Genomic DNA, 20,330 nt, shown 5'->3' with positions numbered 1-20,330 from the left:
TAACTAGCTGAAAAGAGAGCAGCACATGAAATTCACTGTAACAGAAAGATTTCATATTTCTAAATAATACAGCATTTGACCAACCAATCAAGTATTTTCCATCATATCCTGCTGATCATTCTAATGTCTGGCCTTTTTTTTCTCTAAGTAATCTTGCAACATAGCAATAAGGGTTTAAATTTTGTGATGGGGACAAAGATCTGTCTCAACCACATTTCCTTACTCAGCGTGGTGTAAGCCTAATATGGAACTATGAAATAGCCCACTCCAGAACCTCCAACTTAACATATTTGCTTCTTCCAATATATTTGTTTCACCTCTCCCATTAAAAAGAGGCATAGCACTATATGGGAACCCAGTCAGAATCCTATAGTTATCATAGTGCTTTAAGGCAGACTTTGTGAGGCTGAATTCCCCATCTAGTCAAAGATGTAGATTATAATTATTCTTATTAATTTGGGTGTAAGTTTCTTGAACGTAGACACAGGAATGTGATGTTTCTATGATTTAAGCTGTTGAAAATTTTATGCAATTACCAGTATTCCACACATACATCACAATTTTTAAGCCATGACTTATTTAAGCTATGCTGGTTGAAAACACACCACAACTCTTCTGGTAGGCATACCATATTGACCACAGGAAGGTTTATAATATTAAAGAATCAACTTACTCAAGAATAAAAATAGCTTTGTATTTCCAAAACTAAGCCACAGAGATATATTGTCTAGGTCAGGGATATCAAACTGGCAACCTACAGTGGATACGTCACATGCAGGCCACATCCACTCCAACTCCGCAAAAGGGGAAAAGGTCATGATATATCATATGGCAACATGAGGTGGCAAGTTTGACATCCATGGTCTAAGTCATTCTCATTTAGCAACAGTTGTGTTATGACAATGATGAAAGAGTAATTTTACAGCCAATTCTTGTATTCACAACCTTTACAGTTTTGTGAAGCAAAAGAAAGCCAAAGTAAGATCATAAGCAGTTAGGATTTCACTTAGCAACTACTTAACTATGTTGCTAGTAAAGAAGACCATCTGTAAAACCCAATCATCTTGCCAGAGCTGTTTAATTCCAATCTACAACAGAGCTACACTTACAGCCAAAGATCACAGAAGTAAAAGTCCCATTTGGGAAATCTAAACTCCTTATATAATGTAAGGAAAGAACTCAGTAATCAAAATCCATATCAACATGATGGACCTAGTTCCCATAAGGGAGGCCTGCTCTTTTGTTATACAAGCCTGATTGTTTGGATCTTAACTCACAGACAACAGACACTAAGCAGATTGCCTATTGTTAAAAGTAATACCCTAACCCTGTGATGTCGAACCTATGGCACGCATTGTACAGGTGGCACGCAGAGCCATTTGTGCAGGCATGCGAGTCCCAGCCAAACTTACCTGCACTGCACTGCACATGAGTGCATCTCCCAGCTGATTTTCGGCTTGCTTGAGGCCTTTTTTGGCCTCCCAGAGGCTCGAGGGCAGTTTCTGCAGGCTTTGGAGGCCGAAAACCAGTCCTGTTTCATCACTTCCTGTATTTCCGGAAATACCGGAAATGATGAAACAAGCCCATTTTTCGGCCTCCAAAGGTGCAGAGGCTTCCCTTGAGCCTCTGGGAGGCCGAAAAATGCCTCAAAGGGGCCGAAAATCAGTTGGGAGGCACGTGCGTGTGCAGTGCAGGTAAGGGGGCGGAAGAATTGTACGCGCATGCGCAGGGGGCTTGGGAGGCCGTGCACATTGCCTTCTAGGTGCTGGCAGCGCAATTTTTGGCACAGGACTCCAAAAAGGTTAGCCACCACTGCCCTAACCCTAACCCTATAATTCAAAAGAACTATATGTACTGTACTTGATTTATATAGAAGAGAAAAAAATCTTGCTAAGCTACAATTTTGAGATCTACTGGGTTTTAAGTAGATTTTGGGCAGAGCACTAGGACCCAAGAACCAACCTTAATCGCTTTCATTCTGTTGAATTGGGGAAAAGAAGGTGGTGGTTTCTTTAATAAAAACTACCATACAGTTTTAAGTTACTTTCAGCAAAAAGCAATGTTTTATTTTTTTTACAAAAAAAATTGCTGATAAAGCATCTTTGGTCCTGTATAAATTATATAATGAGATCTACTAGCAACATTGCGACAACTATCATTTAAAATATTAAGAGTTCTAAGAGCACAGAAATGAAATACTTGAACAACAGGTGTATTCTCAATAAATACTTCAAATCAAATAACTATTTTCTGTAATATTTATTTTTGGAAATGTTTTAATTCCATGTTCTTAAGCACATAATAATGCTTCTATCTAAATAAAAACCTTAAAATGTTTCAGTCCTATATTTAAACAACTGTATCATTTGGTATCAGAAGTATGTCTTGTAGAAAAATAGGTTAAAATTTATGCACACACTGATGAGTAACAGCTCCAAAACTTAAAAAAAACCATTCATTTTGCAAACTATTGTTTTGTTCAAGTCATCTTTTTCAGTATGTTTCATAGCTCATCATGCTTATAAACGAATTCTCTTGCAGATATAAAGCCATCGTTGTCCTCATCTTCTTTATTAAATATGTCTTTAACCAAAGTATCATGGTGGCTTGCATTAACTGGAGCACCGTGTCTTTCAAATTCCATCTTCAAATACATTTTTACCTTTGAGACAAAGAAAAAACATCAAAATTCAAAATCACAGATATGCATTTAAGAGCAGATAAGCACAGACTTCTAGAGAGAAGCAACTGTTATTGAGAGACTTTTTAAAGTACATTTTGTAGCTTCACATAAATATTATCCCCTTTGTTAGCTGGCCAAAAGAGTAGGATGAGCATAATATAAAAATAGATCCATATATATAAAATATAATCCAGGCCTATATATTTATTTATTTAAATTCTATGCTGCCCATCTTACCAGAAGGAACTCTGGGCAACTTACAATTAAAATGTACTATAAACATTAAAACAATAAATAATCAAAAATTTAAAATTCAATTAAAACAAAATAAACTGGGATGGAAAGGGAAAGGGCAACATGCATACAGAAACTTTGGGGGTGGGATATTATCTATTCCACTAACCACTTCCAAACTGCCACATCCCAAATGGGACCACAAACTAGTTGGCATAACATGTCTTCAAAGACTTTTGGAAAGCAGAAACGGTGACTGCATAGCCAGTTCTTGATTCATTTAAACTGTCCCTCAAATAATATGTTGAATAACTGTGCAACATAATTCTGAAGGCAGGAGTAATTGTTCAATTCTAATCTAGCTCATCTTGGAATGAAAAATTTATTTATAGACACCATATTTGCATAGAACTTCAAGAGAAATGATAGCTTAGTTATCTTTTTCTATACACTGCAGAATACATTAACATATTCACCTCTTCCTCAGATAGCTTCCAATCATCATTAAGATCCATCTCTTGAAAGGACTCATGAGATCTTGGTCCATTTCTAATTTCTAAAAGGTCAATGTGGAAGATCAGTGTGCTTTCAGGTGGAATTTTTCCTATTAAAGAAATATAAACAGATATATAAAATGGATATCACATTAAGCCTAATACTGAGAACATAACACCTATTTTGTTACCTAAAGTTAACCAAAGTATTGAAAATTTACATAATGTCTAATTTAGAATGCAAATCCATGCACGCTCAATTAGAAGTTAGTCTCATTGAACCTTTCAATGTATCAGAATTACAGCTCTTACTGTTTAGCACACCTGAAGGCACCAGAATGGTGGACAAATCTCCTAATTATATTATCTTATGGTAAGTACAGAAAGATATCTAGTGTTCTATAGTTTACAGTTCATCAAATGTACACATTTTCTGTTTGTAGCTCCACCCCATTTGGATTATATAAAGATAATTATTTTATGTGTTGTTTCTGCAATGTCAATTTTTTTAACATTGAGAATGGCCATACTCAGAAAAATGTACAGAAATACACCAAGGTTAATATGAGGAGAAAGACTTGTAGTATTTCTGTTTGTCCTATAAAAGGTAAGTGTAAGAAAAGTAAAAGTGGGGACACAGAACTGGCTTCAGTTCAAATTTATATTCTCTTGCCTACATTACTTCACACTTCTTATTTATAGCCTACGGGAATGAAGCCTAAATTAAGGAGAAAGCCACTTTGTTGCTCGTAACATTCTATAATAGCCTGATAGTAACATACTATATAGTCTGATTCTTCTTTAGAAGTTTTAAACTGATGGTGACAAATTAAGGGGCAGAATGATTAGTAGTAGCAAGGCATGCTAAGAGAACTTGTAGCAGTTAAGATATATGGGTGCACATGTTGTTGTAGTTGTTTCTGTAGTGGAGAAGCTGGAAAAATACCAGGACTGAAGGAGGAAGAGAGGAGGTGGAAAGTAAAGGCCAAAGTACAGGCCAATAATGGTAGAAGCACTTGAGGCTGTGACTCTTAAGTTGGGAGAGTGGCTCCAACAGATTCCAACATCAGAACAATCTGTCCTGAAGGGTAGTGTTTGGAAAAGCCAAGATACTGAGTAAAACCCACAAACTCCCAGGGGTTCTGTGGAGAACCAAAAATTGAGGAAGACACCTACTACCCAAAGGATGACAAGAGAGTGTCTGTGTGTCTGTGTAATGTTGTTTTATTATAATGCATTGCATATGAACTAACAGTGTAGTCATACATAAGAAAATAACTCTCTTAATATCAATGGAAATAATCAAGTTAAAAAGATATCAAACTAATTTAAATTAGCCAAGAGATATCTTTGAATATATCATAGCATATATGTATGCAAAAATTAGCCCATAACCCTGATTAACCCTGATCAAATGTTTCACTGAATCCATAAGTGAATAGAAATTGATACAACTTTTTTTATAATCCAAAGTTAAATACAGTATCTCTCTATAACTCTTAATGCATAGGTTTTTTATATGGAATTATTTACAGGCTCAAAATGTAAAAAAACATTAACTAGCAGAAGCAAAGGTTTGGAAGGTCTATTGGTCAGTACTTTATAGCATCTCCTTTGACAGAAATAACTGCTTCCAAAAGTCTCCTGTAGCCAATTAAGATTTTTTTTGGTCTTGCATTTGGATTCCCACACCACCACCACCACTTTCTTACAGAACACTTCTATCTCAAATGTCTAAGATTTCCCCAAGATATTCAGTATTACTCAAACTTTGGGCTATGTCAAAGTTTGTTGCTTTTTTTTAAAGCATCTCATGATTGATTTGGAGATATGTTTCAAATGGTTGTTTTCCCAAAATATTTTGAATCTATAAACATAGACTAAGTATGTATTAAAAGATACAGAAAGATGCTGTGCTTTCCATGCAATTGTATTATGTAACCTGGGTAAAGAAATAAATATTGGTAGCATATATATTATATTATAATAACAATAATAAAATTATATTATAAATTATATTATTTTAATGAACCTGAAAGTATTACCTTTGCCTTCTTTTCCATAAGCTAGGGATGGTGGAATTGTTAATTTGCGTTTCTCTCCTACACACATCTGTTTCAAACCTTTATCCCAGCCTTGGATAACTTCCTTTATACCAAGAGTAAACCATGTCGGTTGGCCATTATTATGCTTCTGACTGAAACAAATAAAACATTCACTTAGGACACCCAGTGGAAAAACAAATTGTCTTCTTGGATCAGACCAAATATTTAGTATTTCAGTATCCCATTCATAAAGGCTAATGACAGGCTAATCAAATAGTCATCCTATTCTACTTCTTTCTATAATTCACATGGCAAATAGAATTATAGGATCTCATGAGTTATTTCCTGGGACAAGTTTTGAAAACTGAAGCTGAGGAATGTGAAGCCTTCCAGATTTTACTATCTACACTCACAGCAGTTCTCATTCTTGGTTGTGCTAGGTGTGGCTGCAGGAGTTGTAATTCATCAATTTCTAGGCCCATTTTAAAGCATACACATAAGAGACACTGGAGGGGAAAGGGGACAGATTTTTAGATCTTTTCTCCTCGTTTAGCAACTGAAGTTATTAATAACACAATACAAACAAAAATAAGTAGATTATGTTTGCACTAATTAAAATCTAAGGTCTTCGTGATCATCATTAGCTTAAAAGTATCATCAGGAATTTTAGAACTTTGCAATATTGCAATGTCCTTGTGTGATAAATTGGGAGGAGAGAATGTCACAAAAATGCTTTTAATTTAATAATTAGCATTTGTTTTATATATCAAATGAAACAATGATAGAAAAATCTTTATAAAGAATTTCATTGAAGATTTAACAAAAATGCCATCCAAATCCCCAATAAGGAATGAATTTGGATATCCTCACTGAATAACTATAACTTCTGAAATCTGGCTTTTATTCTTGAAACTACCACTCTCATTTTTCATTTATTTTCTAATCCATAATTTTTCTTTATAGCAGCATTTAAAAAAAAAGACCTGACTCAATAGCATCCTTACAGCCTTCTTATTCATTCTGTGAATTCTTTTTGTACAGTAATATCCAAGGAAATATATTGCTGGGAATTCAGAGCATCAGAACTTCATACATTATTTCACTTAGTAACACGGAATACTTACCAGTTAGTGTTTCTGTTACCTATCTCTTACATTAATGCATTAAAAAACTGAATGTCACTAATATATATAGACATTCTAAAAACTATAAGCATGCTACCAGCAGAGATGGCAGAGACAAGCAATATATTTGACAGAAGCTGAACCCAATTACTGGAGTCAATGTCAATAAATTGCAAATAGATGCAACAGCTTGCCACATAATTAACAGATGTCAAAATGCAAATATGCTTTTTGTCAATTTCATTTGTAGTAAACACCAAATCTTCAAAATATACCATGTTCTAATAATAGAAAATTAAAAATGTAATTGATTTACAATTGATAGATTGTAAAGATGTTTAACATTTAATGTTTAAACATCTAATTCACATGCAAAAAGTAATTTCAGAATAAAGTTTTATAATGTAATTAGACAACCCATGAACCATTGGGTCATTGTTTCACAAAATATTTACATTAACAGCGAAACAGAATGACCAAGGGCAAAAAAAAGCGGTGGGAATGGGAGCCACATCCAACTTCCTGCAGCTAACTCTTTCAGCAACTGATGATGTAACCAATCTACCTAGCCTCCAGAGGACTAGCATGGGGTTAGTCTACTTGATTTCCAGAAATCAAAGGAGGGCCTGGTCTACCCCTGGAGGGCTAGGATAGGACTGGTTCACAGAAACTCTGGATGACAGCACAGAAGCGTGGAAGTAGTCACAAATCTCCCAAATTTTTGTCCCACAGGAGTCACTGATCTCAGTTTTTGGATAACTTTTATAATGCATCCAAGGTACTTTGAGATACTTGATTAAAAATTGTTGCCCTATGATGCACCCAATTGCTGCTTCACCCAGTTAAAAGTTACAGACAGAAGAATTTAGTAGTAGATAATTTAAACTTCTAAAGAATACAATATACCTGGTAGTCCATGGAATTCTAGTGCCTCTTCCAAGGAAAAGCAGCAGATAGAAACCTGATTTGTAAGCCAAATATTATTCAAGATGAGATCATTCCTGAAGTAAATTTTAAAACAAATGACTCTCTCTGTTTCTCATACACTTCCAGAGGTCATGATCCATAAACTAAGAATGCTTGTATTATACTCATTTATATTTATAAAAATATGATGGTACAAAAAGAAAGACGGTTCTTACTGAAGTTAACCAGAACTTTGCTGTAAGAATGGTTTGCTGTGCTTTGCTGTACTTCTGTATTTACAAATAAAAGTTAAAAGTGCTCTTATCCAAAGGAAAATCTCACCATTCAGAAGAAAAAGTGTATGTAATAATAATAGTTATGACCCAACTGAGAATAAATCCACAATATCCTAAAGGCCCAATACCCTTATAATAAGGCCACCAATATTTCCAATCAAGATTACATCATATATTTTGATTTTTGCATCATAAGATGTGCCACTTTTTCTGGTCCAGGACTACAGTTGACTTGGTGGTAAGTTAAGGGCCATATTTCAAAGTATAATGAGAAAAGCCGAAGTATTTTCTACTGTGGTAAATACTGTTCCCATTCATACATCGCAATGTGATTTGTTCAGTTAGTGTGTCTGAATTTGGAGAACAAATACTTACGTGGAATGAAAAAGTGACCCATCTTTCTCTAGATATGCATCATAGTGCACCAACATGAGGTCTCCAAACTTGGTCTTCCTTTTGCAGATGAAAGGTTTATGGAGAACTTCGATTTTGACTTCTGGTTCTGGAATGAGAGCACCAGTCACCAAAGCCACTGTCCCAAAAAGAATCCAAAAGGTACCTTCCATTCTGGTTACTTGAAGATGCGTTTTTCAGAGGCTGAAAAAGCAACTGACATGACCTTACATGCACCTGGCCATTAAAAAAAATCCAACAATGCTCAAATAGAACCTCACATTACTAAGGAATGATCTAAGGTCGCTTTATTTAAAAAAAACAAAAAAAAAACTCTAAAATATACTTTCTTTACTTTCTAGTGTACTTAAATTGTATCTTCTGGAAATTCAACTTCATGGGACTTTAAAACATCGGCCGTTGCAATAATGGTAGAGATGGAAAAGGCTAACCCCGGAGCCGAGCTTCCTCCTTTTGTATCTCACCGCTTTTCACTCTCATTCACTAGATCCGCAGACGTGGCAAACATGGTCTTAAAACCCGCAGAAAAAGCAGGCAAATCTCCTCCAAGCATTTGTATCTATTTAATAGCCACTTCTCCTCTTTCTTTTTTCTGGTTGGCTGAACGCGAGGGCTGGATTTTTCTCCAGCCACTCCATTGGGCAGCTGACCCGTTCATCTGCAAGGGTGGGGGGGAACCGTGAAGAAACCTCTCACATCGCTGAGTGGCGATTGGTCTCCCAAAAATTCTAGCGAGAGAACGCCGCGCATACATTTTGGAATCTCTCAACACAATACCGCCGGCTTCGGAATGCCATCATAGGCTGACGCCACGCATGGATCCGGGTTCTCATTGGTTCCCAAGAACTCATCTGGTCTCTTGGTGTTCTAGCCACGCCCTTTTTCTAATCACATGTAAACTTTGCATTCAGGAACGTATTTACGTAAATCTGCGGAGTGGATAAAGCCCGTAGCTGTAATTAAACCTGCATCTCTACTCTAGTAGCGTAAGGCTAACAAGTTGGCTGGTAGGGTGGGGAGGGGGGAAATAGGGCGGGGAAGGAGGCAGGAGGGCGGGCCGGACTTCTGCCAGCCTCAGGATGGCCTTGGCTGTCCGTGCTGCAGCTGTGAGGCTGAGAGCATAAAAGTTTCCCGGGGGAAGGCCAGGGGCAAGGTTTCCCCTGTCCCAAGCAGATCTGGATGGGGGGACCTTGTCATTATGGAGGGGGTACTATACAAATGGACCAACTATCTAAGCGGTGAGTATTCGGTCTTATCTTGTCTTTCTTTGTTAACCCGCTTAAATTGCGCCATCTCGCCAAATCCTGAACTGGAAGCTGGAAGCTGGTGAAGAGTGAGGTGATGACTTTGAAAACTAGGAAGAAAAGGAAACTGTTCTGGGTGCCTAATTTAGGTGCTGCTGGTTGTTGGAGGTCCTAAGTTTTACAAAGGCCTGGGGGAGTATGAGTCTGGGCTCTGCTGCTTTTCCTTGAAGGGATCCTGGGTTGGGAGGACAGTACTGTCCTGGAAAATAACTCGCTTGCTAAAGTTTTAAATTCAGGCACAGGATGATTTGTAGGAAACTATGCAGATGCTGCCCCTAAAGGAGAAAGAATTGGACAAAAAAGGGACACAGCACCTCATTCGATTTAAGCAAAATGGATTATGCACCATCTGAAAAAAGTTTTTCTGCCTAGTCCATCAACTGTCTAAAAGGTTGGAAGCCAATGATACATAGTGCTCGCAGTATAATGAACTATAAATGATTAACATTTACAGTTTTTTTTCTAACCTGCTTTTTAAAAAAAGACAAATTGGACATACTGGTAGTCATTATAATGTATGCACATGTCTTCTCTAGGTTATTTTTTTCAAGCTGTTTTCATAAGACAAATTATGTGAGGCTAGCTTTTAATCTCCTGATCATCCTCACTGCTCATTTCTGAATAGATTTCTTTGTGATTTTCTTATAAAGTAGTCCAGGACCTACATCAATTGAGTTCAAAATTTATGTTGCTAAACAAGGCTGTTAAGTGGGTTGTGCCTCATTTTTGCTACACTTATTAATCAGAGCACTGTAGTTAAGCACATCTGACTTCCTGCTTTGACTTGCTTCTTGGAAACTGACTGAAAAGATTACCAGTAGTGATCACATGACCCAGGACAGCATAATTGTCATAAATACATACCAGTTTCTATGTGCCTGCATTTTGATCATGTGACCATAGAGATGCTGCAACGATCATAAGTGTGAAAACTGGTCATAAGTCACTTTTTATGTGCCGCTGCAACTTTAGTCACTAAACAAATGGTTGTAAATCAGGGACTACCTGCATTACAATCAGCCAGAATCTGCTTAATCTCTCTAGTTTCATTAGAAACTTAATGCATAATGTAAATACTATTTTGAGTAGGCTATATATCCACTTGTTCTATTTAGCCCACATTTAATTTGCTTGCTAATCAGAATGCCTGTGGCAATTGCTTTCTGAAATCCAGACAGTTAAATCCATTTATTTTTATCAAAGATTAGATTAAGAAAAATTGAATTATAAGAATAGTAAATTTAAATAATCAAATACAGAAGAATACACCGTGCATTCAGAAAGTATTTAATTTTAGAAATATCTGTAAATTTATTAAAAAGAAAAAACTGAAATATTACATTGGCATAAATATTCAGACCCTTTGCAACAATACTTGAAATGTAGCTCAGGTGCTTTTCATTTCTCTTGATAGTTGCTGACATGTTTCTGCACTTTAATTGGAGTCCATCTGTGGTAAATTAAATTTATTGCACATGATTTGGAAAGATATACAACCCCTTTATAGAAGGCCTCACAGCTGACAATTCATACTGGAGCAGAGCAAAAGCCATGAAGTCAAAGAAACTGTCTGCAGAGCTCAGACACAAGAATAGGGCAAGGCACAGATCTAGGGAAGGCTACAATAAAATTTCTGCTGTGTTGTGAAGGTTCCTAAGAGCATGGTGGCCTCCATAATTCTCAAATGGAAACTGTTTGGCACAACCAGGACTCTGCTAAGAGCTGGTCTTCTGGTCAAACTGAGTAATCGAGGGATAAGGCCATAGTAAGAGAAGTGACCAAGACCAATGGTCACTCTGACGGAATTCCAGAGATCCTGTGTGGAGATGGGACAGAGTTCCAGAAGGACAACCATCACTGCTACCCTCCACTGATCTGAGGGTAGCAGATCAGATTATGGCTAAGTGGCTGGACAGAAACCTCTATTCAGTGCAAAATACATGAAAGCCCACTTGGAGTTTGCAAAAAAGCACCTGAAAGACTCTCAGACTATAAGGAACAAGAGACTCTTGTCTGATGAAATGTTTTGGGCTCAATTCTAAATGTTATGTCTGGAGGAAACCAGGTACCGCTCATCACCTGCCCAATATCATCCCAACAGTGAAGCATGGAGGCGGCAGCATCATGCTGTGGAGGTGTTTTTCGGCCACATGGGCTGGGAGACTGGTCAGTTGAAGGAAAACTGAAGGAGCAAAGTACAGGGAGATCCTCAATGAAAAGCTGTTCCACAGTGCTTGGGACCTCAGACTGGGCCGAAGGTTCACTTTCCAACATGACAGTAATTTCAAGGTTGTTGCAAAGAGTCTGAATACTCATGCCAATGTGCTATTTCAGTTTTTTTTCTTTTTAATAAATTTACAGACATTTCTAAAATTCTGTTTTCAGTTTGTCATTATGGGGTACGGAATATAGATTAATGAGAAAAAATAAATTTCAACAACTACAGAATCTTTTTTGCGGTATAACAAAATTGATAAAAGTGAAGGGGTCTGAATACTTTCTGAATGCACTGTAAGTAAACAGTGGCACATATAAGGCTTGATCTGTTTACACAATCACAGCTGATCTGGTGTTGTCAGGAAAGCTAACTATGTTGTATTTACAGTATCCATGCAATCTACTAAGGAAGTTGCCTAATCAAAAATGAGATAATTTGCCTGATATGATTGATTTTTTCCATATTATCTATGATAGAGCTTTCAGAGTGTTCATAAATTGGCCATTTTCTTTAGAATCTTCTTGCTGAGACTATTTTTAGTACCCAAGTGTTTTTTTGTTTTTGTTTTTTTGAAGATAGAAACACTTGCCTTCTTCCAAATATTTGTCTTTTCACCAGTTCTTCAGTTTCTTAGGATTAGATTAATACATGTAATTTCCTCCCCAACCTTCAGTGGTTTATGAGCAATGGGCCTTAGAGATTTAAACTCATTTAAAGACCTTGAGCTCAAGTCCCAACTTAAGAACTTTGTGCCAGCCAGGTAACTTTGGGCCAGTCGCTCTAAATAGGAAAAAGTTTGCCACTTTGAGATAGAAATAAAGTTTAAAAAACAAAGATGATAGATATTCCTTGAACATCACCTTAAAGTTTTAGCCCTGCCCCTTAATCCAGATTTGTACAATTGGTTCAGGGAAAAAATAGTGTCTTATTGGGGGATGTTTGAGCCAACCTATAAATTAAGAAATTTTGACTTTTCTTTGCTACTAGTTAGCATTTTGACTTTCTTTATGAGCAGGTAGTATATTGTTCCTTTGTTCTTAGCATCTTTTACTAATTTCGGTTCATTCCCAATTTTAACTTTCCCAGTACCATCCCTGGAGGGTAGGTCTACTGTTGAGCAGTCTTCTTTTACAGGTAATCCCTGGATTACAAGTGTTCCCTTAGTGAACGTTCGAAATTGCAGGATAAGTGCCCCGTAGCGTTTACGAACGAATCCCAAAATTATGAATTTTGCAGTAGCACAGCAGTTGTTCACTCTTATGAATGACTGTAGAGGCTCTGCAACATTTGCCCCACCTATTTCCACTCTCCTTCCAGATCTTCACAGGCACTTTGCCTGTGGATACTCCCTTACTTTGTGAAGATCTCTCTGTCACACTTTCCTTCCTTCATTGCTTTGGGATTTTGATGCATTACCACGAAGAACAGAGATTCTAACATGCTGTTGGAGAACAGAGGTCTAACATACTGTGAGATCAGTAGCACAAGATCTTGTGCTACTGATCTCATGTGATCTCATACTTTAGGCCTCTATTCTCTGTGAATGGAGGGAAGGTTTTGGTCCTCCAAGCGTTCCCTCCATTTGCCATTTCCTTGCCAAAGTCTGTAGGAAGATTGCCCTTCTCAAAAAGCTTTTGCTGGCACCAGCAGAGCTTGGGAGGAGCAGGCACATCCCTCAGAATCTCTGTTCCTACCATCAAAGGCTTTTTGAAAAGGGCTGTTGAAGCCTAAAGGGATGCAATTTGCCATTGAGAAAGGAGCAATGACAGGAAGCCTTTTTTCATCGCCGAAGGCCTCATCAAGTAGATTGCCGGTGAGAAAGGAGTCCTGGAAGACTGCACTCAGCACTCCTTTTTTGTCTCCAGAGGCCTCATTAAACAGATTGCCAGTGAGAAAGTTAGGCCCAGAAGGCCATGCATGGCCCTCCAGGCTTCCTTTTTTGTCACCAGAGGTCTGACCAAGTGGATCTCCATCGAGAAAGGAGGCCCCAGCCTCCAGCCCCCTTTTTTCATCACCTGAGACCTCATCAAGCCCTTCGCTGATGAGAAAGGAAGAAGCAGGCAAAGAAATAGGTTGGATAGGAAACAGATCTTCATAAGGTAAGTCACCTGGCACAGTAGGATGGGATAGAAGCAATTGTGGGGAGAAGAATGAGGTATCTGTGGGTTGGGGAAGCCCTTGGGTGTTCTGAAGTAGGTGGCCTGTTCCATCACTAGCCCCTTCCCATGGCCTTCCCTATCCCAAGATACCTCATGTGCATTTAACAAGCTGCACATTCGATTAGCAAATGTGTGGGTAAAAGCAGAGAGTGATCACAGTCAAGTTACGTGATTCACTCCTATGAACCTTCATGTTACAAATGGAATAGACGAGATCCATTACATTCGTAACTCAAGGACTACCTGTATTATTTTCAGAACTTTGTGAAATTTTTATATCTTCTGCTACCCTTTAGGTTTTCACTGAAAGGAATTCCCAGCTAGCTTTTTGCACAATGGAAGCCTCTTTGTTTTATTTGGCTAGATTTTTTTTTAGTCCAAGATACATACTTTGACTGCACTCAGCTTTTCACAGTGTGATCATTCTAGCTTGGCTTGTGGGCGAGGCAGGGTACACTGCCTATTTTTGTAACAGAATGATCTTACAATCTTGAACAAATACATTTTGCTTTAAAAAGATTTATTTATATTATAAGTACAGTCTAAAGTACAAGGAGGATGAATTAGGAAAGTGTGATATCTTCATACAGTATAAAAAAGGAGTGTGTTTTTTTTCCTCCTGAGTTATAAAAGAAGAATCAGGAGTGGTTTAAAAATAAACCCAAGGTAACATTAGAAGTTCATTAAATGAATAAAGTTAGGGTGATAAATATGTTTTTTTTAAGTTGTTATATATTTTAAGTTTATATATATATATATATATATATATATATATATATATATATATATATATATATATATATATATATATATATATATATATATATATATATGTATATATATATTATTATTATTATTATTATTATTATTATTAAGTTTTCTCGGTACTTACATGTATGGCATTCAGCTTTGTTGGGGTATTTTCCCACGTCATAGTAGTGGTGCTTTTAAAGTTGTAGCACGTTTCAGCAGAATCTCATCTGCCATCATCAGGCTTTTGTATAGTGTTCGGCCGAACACTATACGAAAGCCTGATGATGGCAGATGAGATTCTGCTGAAACGCGCTACAACTTTAAAAGCACCACTACTATGACGTGGGAAAATATCCGAACAAAGCTGAATGCCATATATATATATATATTTATTTATTTACTTACAAAAAACCCAATGGCTCCCTAGGACACATCATCCACTGGAAGAAAACACACACCAACTGCTACTTAAACACACAATCCTATCACTACCCTGCACAGATCAACTCCGTAGCCAAGACCCTCATCTCCAGAACCAAACGCCTAGCTGACAAAGACCACCTGAGAACAGAATTACACATCCTCACTAACATATTAATTTCCAATGGAAATCCTAAGGGAGACCAAAACCAAAAACCAAGACACAGAACAGGACAACGATATCGCCCTCCTCCCCTACATCAAAGGCACCACAGATAAAATCAGCAAAATTCTCCACAAACACAATATCAGGACAGTCTTCAGCACTGACCAAAAAATAGCCAACATCCTAAGAAACCCCAAGGACAAGATCCAGCTAGAAAACCAAGGAGTTTATGAAATATTATGCAACAATTGCCCAGTCACATATATTGGACAAACTAACAGGAGAATAAATGCATGCATCGCAGAACACAAGAACGCAGTCAGAAAAGAAGAAAATACTTCTTCCCTTTTCCAGCACCTTAAAGCCACAGGACATGAAATTTTGAGGGAACCAAATTAATCTCCAATACTGAACACTTCAACAAGAGAATAATCAGGGAAGCCATCGAAATAGAGAAACAACCCCATAACATGAATAAACGGGACGATACCTCCCACCTATCAGACATCTGGAAACTAGTCCTTATCAACAAACGTGTCCCAGCCACGAAAACCAACATGGACCCAAAACAACACACGATGCCACCAACAATCTCCCTCACCAGACTCAAACCCAAACCCATCCCATAGACGAAAGGCGACCACCATCCAAAAACCAGATCACGGCTGCATCACCAGCTGCCACACACCCCGATCCCCAAACTAAGCAAACTGACACATGCCATGAACACACAGCCAGACCTCAAACTTGGAGCCAAACCAAAACCCAGAATGTCACATCACAGCCATCCGCTCAGGATATCACATCACAGAACTCAGGAGGTTATACCACAAAACCTCAGGATGTTGCAACACAGCCAGTGACCCAGATTACAGTACAAGACCCAGGATGTCACAACAATAGAACTCAGAAGGTCATCACACAGCCCATGACCCTGGTCATTATGACCCAGGATATTACAGCACAAGACCCAGGATGTCAAAACAATAGAACTCAGAAGGTCATCACACAGCCCATGACCCAGGTCGTTACAACACAGGAGGCGGATAGACACCCAGCCATTACCTCAGCCACACATGTTCTTACGAAAAAGCCAGCCAATCTGCAAACATCAACTCCATCAACCAATCAAGAAATGACAACACAGCCAACCTCCCCACCAGTATATATAGGGAGATGGCAGCTCCGATCACACTTTGCTCGCATAAGCAAGAAGCCGAAAGCACCAGCCTGAAGATGGTGAGTGGGACCTCGTCAAAACGTTGCCAAGATAATCTCAATCTTACACGGGAAAAGACCCGAACACACTAAGACCTGTGTGTGTGTGTGTGTGTGTATGTGTGTATGTACTGTATATGTATAAACTTAACTTTTCAGTATGTCAACATAAATACTTAAGAACATAGTTATCAAGCTATCTAACAAAGATCCAAACCAATTCAATAGTTGAAGTTTGAAATATAGATAAGATACACATCTGAATCATGGTTTCATATTTGATTGTTTTTCTTTTCTGTGCTTGATTTTTCATTAAGTTCATTACAGTTCACTAGCTATCCTTTAAAATGGTTCTAAATTAGAAACAGAACTTAAACATTTATTAATATTTAAGTTATTATTTCTGCAAGAGATTTCTAAAAATGTATATGCATTATTATATAATCCCCAATTATTGATGAACTATAGTGACCATCAGCCTTGGCCATCCTAGCTTATGGGGATGACAGTTAAGGGTTATAATTTAGTAATATTTTGAGGAACAACAGTTTAAATAAATTTAAATAGCTTTAGTAGCAATTATATGATTGTAAGGTTCTTTTCTCCAAGAGAGATAAGAACAGAACCATTTCCAAGGCAGGTTAAAGGAGCCAAATGCCAAAAACAACTTGCATAATATAAATTCCTTTTCTACATGTGTCTTCACATTGTATGCATGGAGGAAAGAGTGACACTGACACTGGTCATGACTGCTTTCAATATTTTTTATTGAAGTACTGAATCTTGTGGGTGCCTCTACTATGTGTGCTTCCAGTGGTGGGATTCAAAATTTTTAACAACCGAGTCTGTGTGCGTGGCTTAGTTGGTGTGCATGGCTTGGTGGTCATGTTATTGGCTGGGTGTGGCCAACTAAATATCACTCACATTGAGGCACGCATCTCCTCGCCTGGCCTCTCATGACTGTAGGGATGCTGCAACAGTTTTAAGTGTGAAAAATGGTCATAAGTCACTTTTTTCAGTGCCATTGTAACTTTGAATGGTCACTCCACACAAGCAAAGTATCAGCAAAGGAGAGGAAAAAAAACTCCAGAGAGGTTCCTGAGACAGGAAGTCTAGTCCTGCCAAGAATGTAATAAGGGTTAAGGGAGAGGCAGTTTCTGTAAGCAACGCCAGAATGTTTCCTTCCTGCCTTCCTTACAGGATGAGGCCAGTAATTTCTTCTAACAACCAGTTCTCTGAACTGCTTAGAATGTTAACAACCGGTTCTAGAGAATAGGTGTGAACTGGTAGAATCCCACCCCTGTGTGTGCTTGTATGTTTGTGTATGTATATGTGTATGTATATTAGACATGCATGCATTCATTAGAAATAGTATAGTTGAGATTATTTTCTTTTGTATTCAGAATATAAACTGCATTCTTATTATGCTAGTTCTCTTCTTTTATGATTGCTTGTTATAAAGCTGTTCAATCCTGCAACATTAGCCCTTGATGGAACATTTTTTCTCATGTTTTGATTTATTATCTTAAGATTGTTCATAAAATGGTCTGAAATGGTCTCTTTCTCTTCTTATGTCAAGTGTGCGTGTATGTGTGTTTGTATTTCTAATTGATAGGATATTGAAGTAGTGTCTAGCTTCTGCTTATTAGGATATCCATCAATAGTAAAGGAACCAACAGTCCAGATATGCACTGTGGACTAGCATTTGATAGAACAACCATGAAGGCCTTGGAAAAGATATTCAAATGCCATGATACCTACAAAGATCAGAAAGATTCAGGAGCCAGTGTTCCCAGTGACACTCTATGGAAGTGAAATTTGGACTTTGAAGAAGAGGAATAAGACTTTTGAAATTTAATGCTGGAGAGGGCTCTTGAGAACACTATGTTTAAGCCAAGTAAACAAACAAATGGATCATCAAACAAATCAATCCAGAATTCCAGCACAAATGACCAAGCTCAAATTATTCAATTTGAATATGTTATGTGAAGTCCTAGCTCTCTGAAGAAGGCTCTAATGACGAGGGATGGAAGGAAAGAGAAGAATAGAACAACAAGCAAAAAGTGGATAGATTCAATTACAATGGCAATGAGCACACCATTGGAAGACAAAGACCAAGCTAGGGATGGATCATAATGGAGAAAATCTCTTTCATATGGAATAAGTCTTAGTTAAGTCTTTATTAAAATTCAGTTACCTTGGAAAAATCTAGAAAAGTTTTCTCTAAAAATATACTTTTTAGAATTTTCTAGCAAAAATAACAAAATAATTCAGGGGTTATTTTAAAAATGAATAAACTTCATTCTTTGCCATTAAAATTTTATATTTTATATAAAAATTAATATTAAATATTCGATATTTTATATTAAAATTAAATGCTTTAAAAAGTCACTGGTAAGTTTTAAATACTCTCTTTGTATGCTTGCATTTATAAATTATGCTTTCTGTTACATTAACATTTGTAACACTTAAACTTGTGATTTTGTTTTATTCAAGACCCCATAGCTGAAATATGAAGAAATGCTTCATTTCTTCTTCCTTCTGTCTTTATGCCATGGTGCAGGATATGATAATAGCATCACAGAATGATCACCCAGATGGTCTCACACATAAACATGCCACCTAAACTATAAATGCAGTTCATCTAGAAAGAACAGTTCTTGTGTTAGAATTAGAGCACGATTTGTGATCACATTAGCATAATTAGCATATAATCATAACAGCATTATTTATGATAATCAGCAACCCAATGATTACATATTATATCTACTGAATTCCATGCATTATTTACATGATAATTTCTGCTCTCTTGAGATCTAAAGTTGCCCTTTTGCATATAGGTTAAATATCAGCTGCCTTAATACAAAGAAGAAAAATTACAATATTGGTTAATTATTTCTGTCTGGGCTCTAGTATTATCTCATTTTGTTTTCTAATTATTTCTTATGATTCCTCTTTTTCTATGATTCCTCTTTTTCTTTTTCGCTCTCACATTCATAACATTCCCAGTAAACAACTTGTCTTGAGTAAGTAAATTCTTTCTCTTCCCACTCAACCCTCCATCAGAAGTTCATGATATCTATCTACTTCCATTGAGTAATAGAACACAGTTTATGTTTTTAGTATTAGATGGAACATCAAGTCATTAATCTGGGAGCGTGTGGGGGTGTATGTATCTATGGTTTTAATGGATGTATATTGGTACATTGCTCCAAGCAAGAGTAAGTTAGATTGCTAGACTCTAGGTTTATTTAATTCTGAGCTATCTAGTTGAGCAGGATTTCAATTCTTAGAATTCCCTTTACTGAGTAATACTGATTAATTTGAAAGACAGCTTCAATGAAACCAGTGCAAACTGAATTTTTGAGCAGATACGTACAAGGTATCTGTTTCTCACAGATGATTCTTGTATAATAGCTTTGCAGATCTGATGGTATGCAAATCCATGTGTAGAGTGGACTTGGCAGGAGTTGTTATAAAGGAGATGCATTTACCTGTGGGTGTCATAGAGCAGTGATCCCCAACCTTTTTGACGCTGCGGCCCGGTACCGGCATCAGCTGGGCGCCGCGGCCCGGTACCGGCATCAACTGGGCGCCGCCATCTTTTTGTGAAAAAGATGGCGCGTAGCGCTCGGTGAGCCTTTTCGGGTAGAAATGGCTTTCTACCGGAAAAGCTCACCGGAAGCGCTAGCGCCGCCATCTTTTTGATGAAAAGTGCTTCGGTGAGCTTTCTACCGGAAAAGCTCACCGGAAGCACTTTTACCAAAAAGATGGCGGCGCCAGCAACCAGCGGCCCGGTAAGACTTGTTCCATGGACCGGCGGTTGGGGACCCCTGTCATAGAGTACAACATAATTAACATAAAAGTAGGATAAAAGCTAATTTGGTATGGAATTT

At 37.5% G+C, this 20,330-nt stretch overlaps 2 protein-coding genes across 4 annotated transcripts in view; one reads left to right on the top strand and one right to left on the bottom strand.

Moving 5' to 3' along the window:
• Positions 1 to 2,044: 2,044 nt before the first annotated feature.
• On the bottom strand, positions 2,045 to 8,869 carry FKBP14 (FKBP prolyl isomerase 14). Of its 2 annotated transcripts, XM_087947964.1 has the most exons (5): positions 8,661 to 8,869; positions 8,158 to 8,284; positions 5,457 to 5,608; positions 3,394 to 3,521; positions 2,045 to 2,662 (listed from the first exon to the last, which is right to left on the bottom strand). In XM_087947964.1, exons 1-5 carry the CDS (start codon positions 8,674 to 8,676, stop codon positions 2,504 to 2,506), a joined length of 582 nt encoding a protein of 193 aa, XP_087804090.1. In that variant the 5' UTR covers positions 8,677 to 8,869; the 3' UTR covers positions 2,045 to 2,503. The 2 variants fall into 2 exon arrangements, with proteins under 2 accessions (XP_087804090.1, XP_026529372.1); XM_026673587.2 differs by lacking the exon at positions 8,661 to 8,869 and having other exon boundaries at positions 8,158 to 8,477.
• A 343-nt stretch (positions 8,870 to 9,212) lies between these two features.
• Positions 9,213 to 20,330, top strand: part of PLEKHA8 (pleckstrin homology domain containing A8) — a 63,369-nt gene continuing 52,251 nt past the window's right edge. Inside the window, exon 1 of one of the 2 annotated variants that reach the window (XM_026673586.2) lies at positions 9,213 to 9,434. In XM_026673586.2, the coding sequence (XP_026529371.1) occupies positions 9,395 to 9,434 (40 nt within the window). In that variant the 5' untranslated portion in view covers positions 9,213 to 9,394. The remainder of the gene's footprint in view (positions 9,435 to 20,330) is intronic. The other variant, XM_087944903.1, reaches the window with a different exon arrangement.

The sequence above is a fragment of the Notechis scutatus genome, chromosome Z (genome assembly GCF_049901735.1).
Source record: "Notechis scutatus isolate UNSWTSFEM ecotype Mainland chromosome Z, rNotScu1.2, whole genome shotgun sequence".
Taxonomy (NCBI): Eukaryota; Metazoa; Chordata; class Lepidosauria; order Squamata; family Elapidae; genus Notechis; species Notechis scutatus.
This window is presented reverse-complemented; position numbering and strand designations above follow the sequence as displayed.

Excerpts from the sequence above, each read along its gene's own strand:
- FKBP14 (XM_026673587.2), bottom strand. The coding sequence starts at position 8,348 with ATGGAAGGTACCTTTTGGATTCTTTTTGGGACAGTGGCTTTGGTGACT. Across the intron at positions 5,609-8,157 it reads GGGTCACTTTTTCATTCCAC|TCAGAAGCATAATAATGGCC; the intron begins GTAAGTATTTGT and ends TATTTGTTTCAG. Across the intron at positions 3,522-5,456 it reads TTATGGAAAAGAAGGCAAAG|GAAAAATTCCACCTGAAAGC; the intron begins GTAATACTTTCA and ends TTTCTTTAATAG.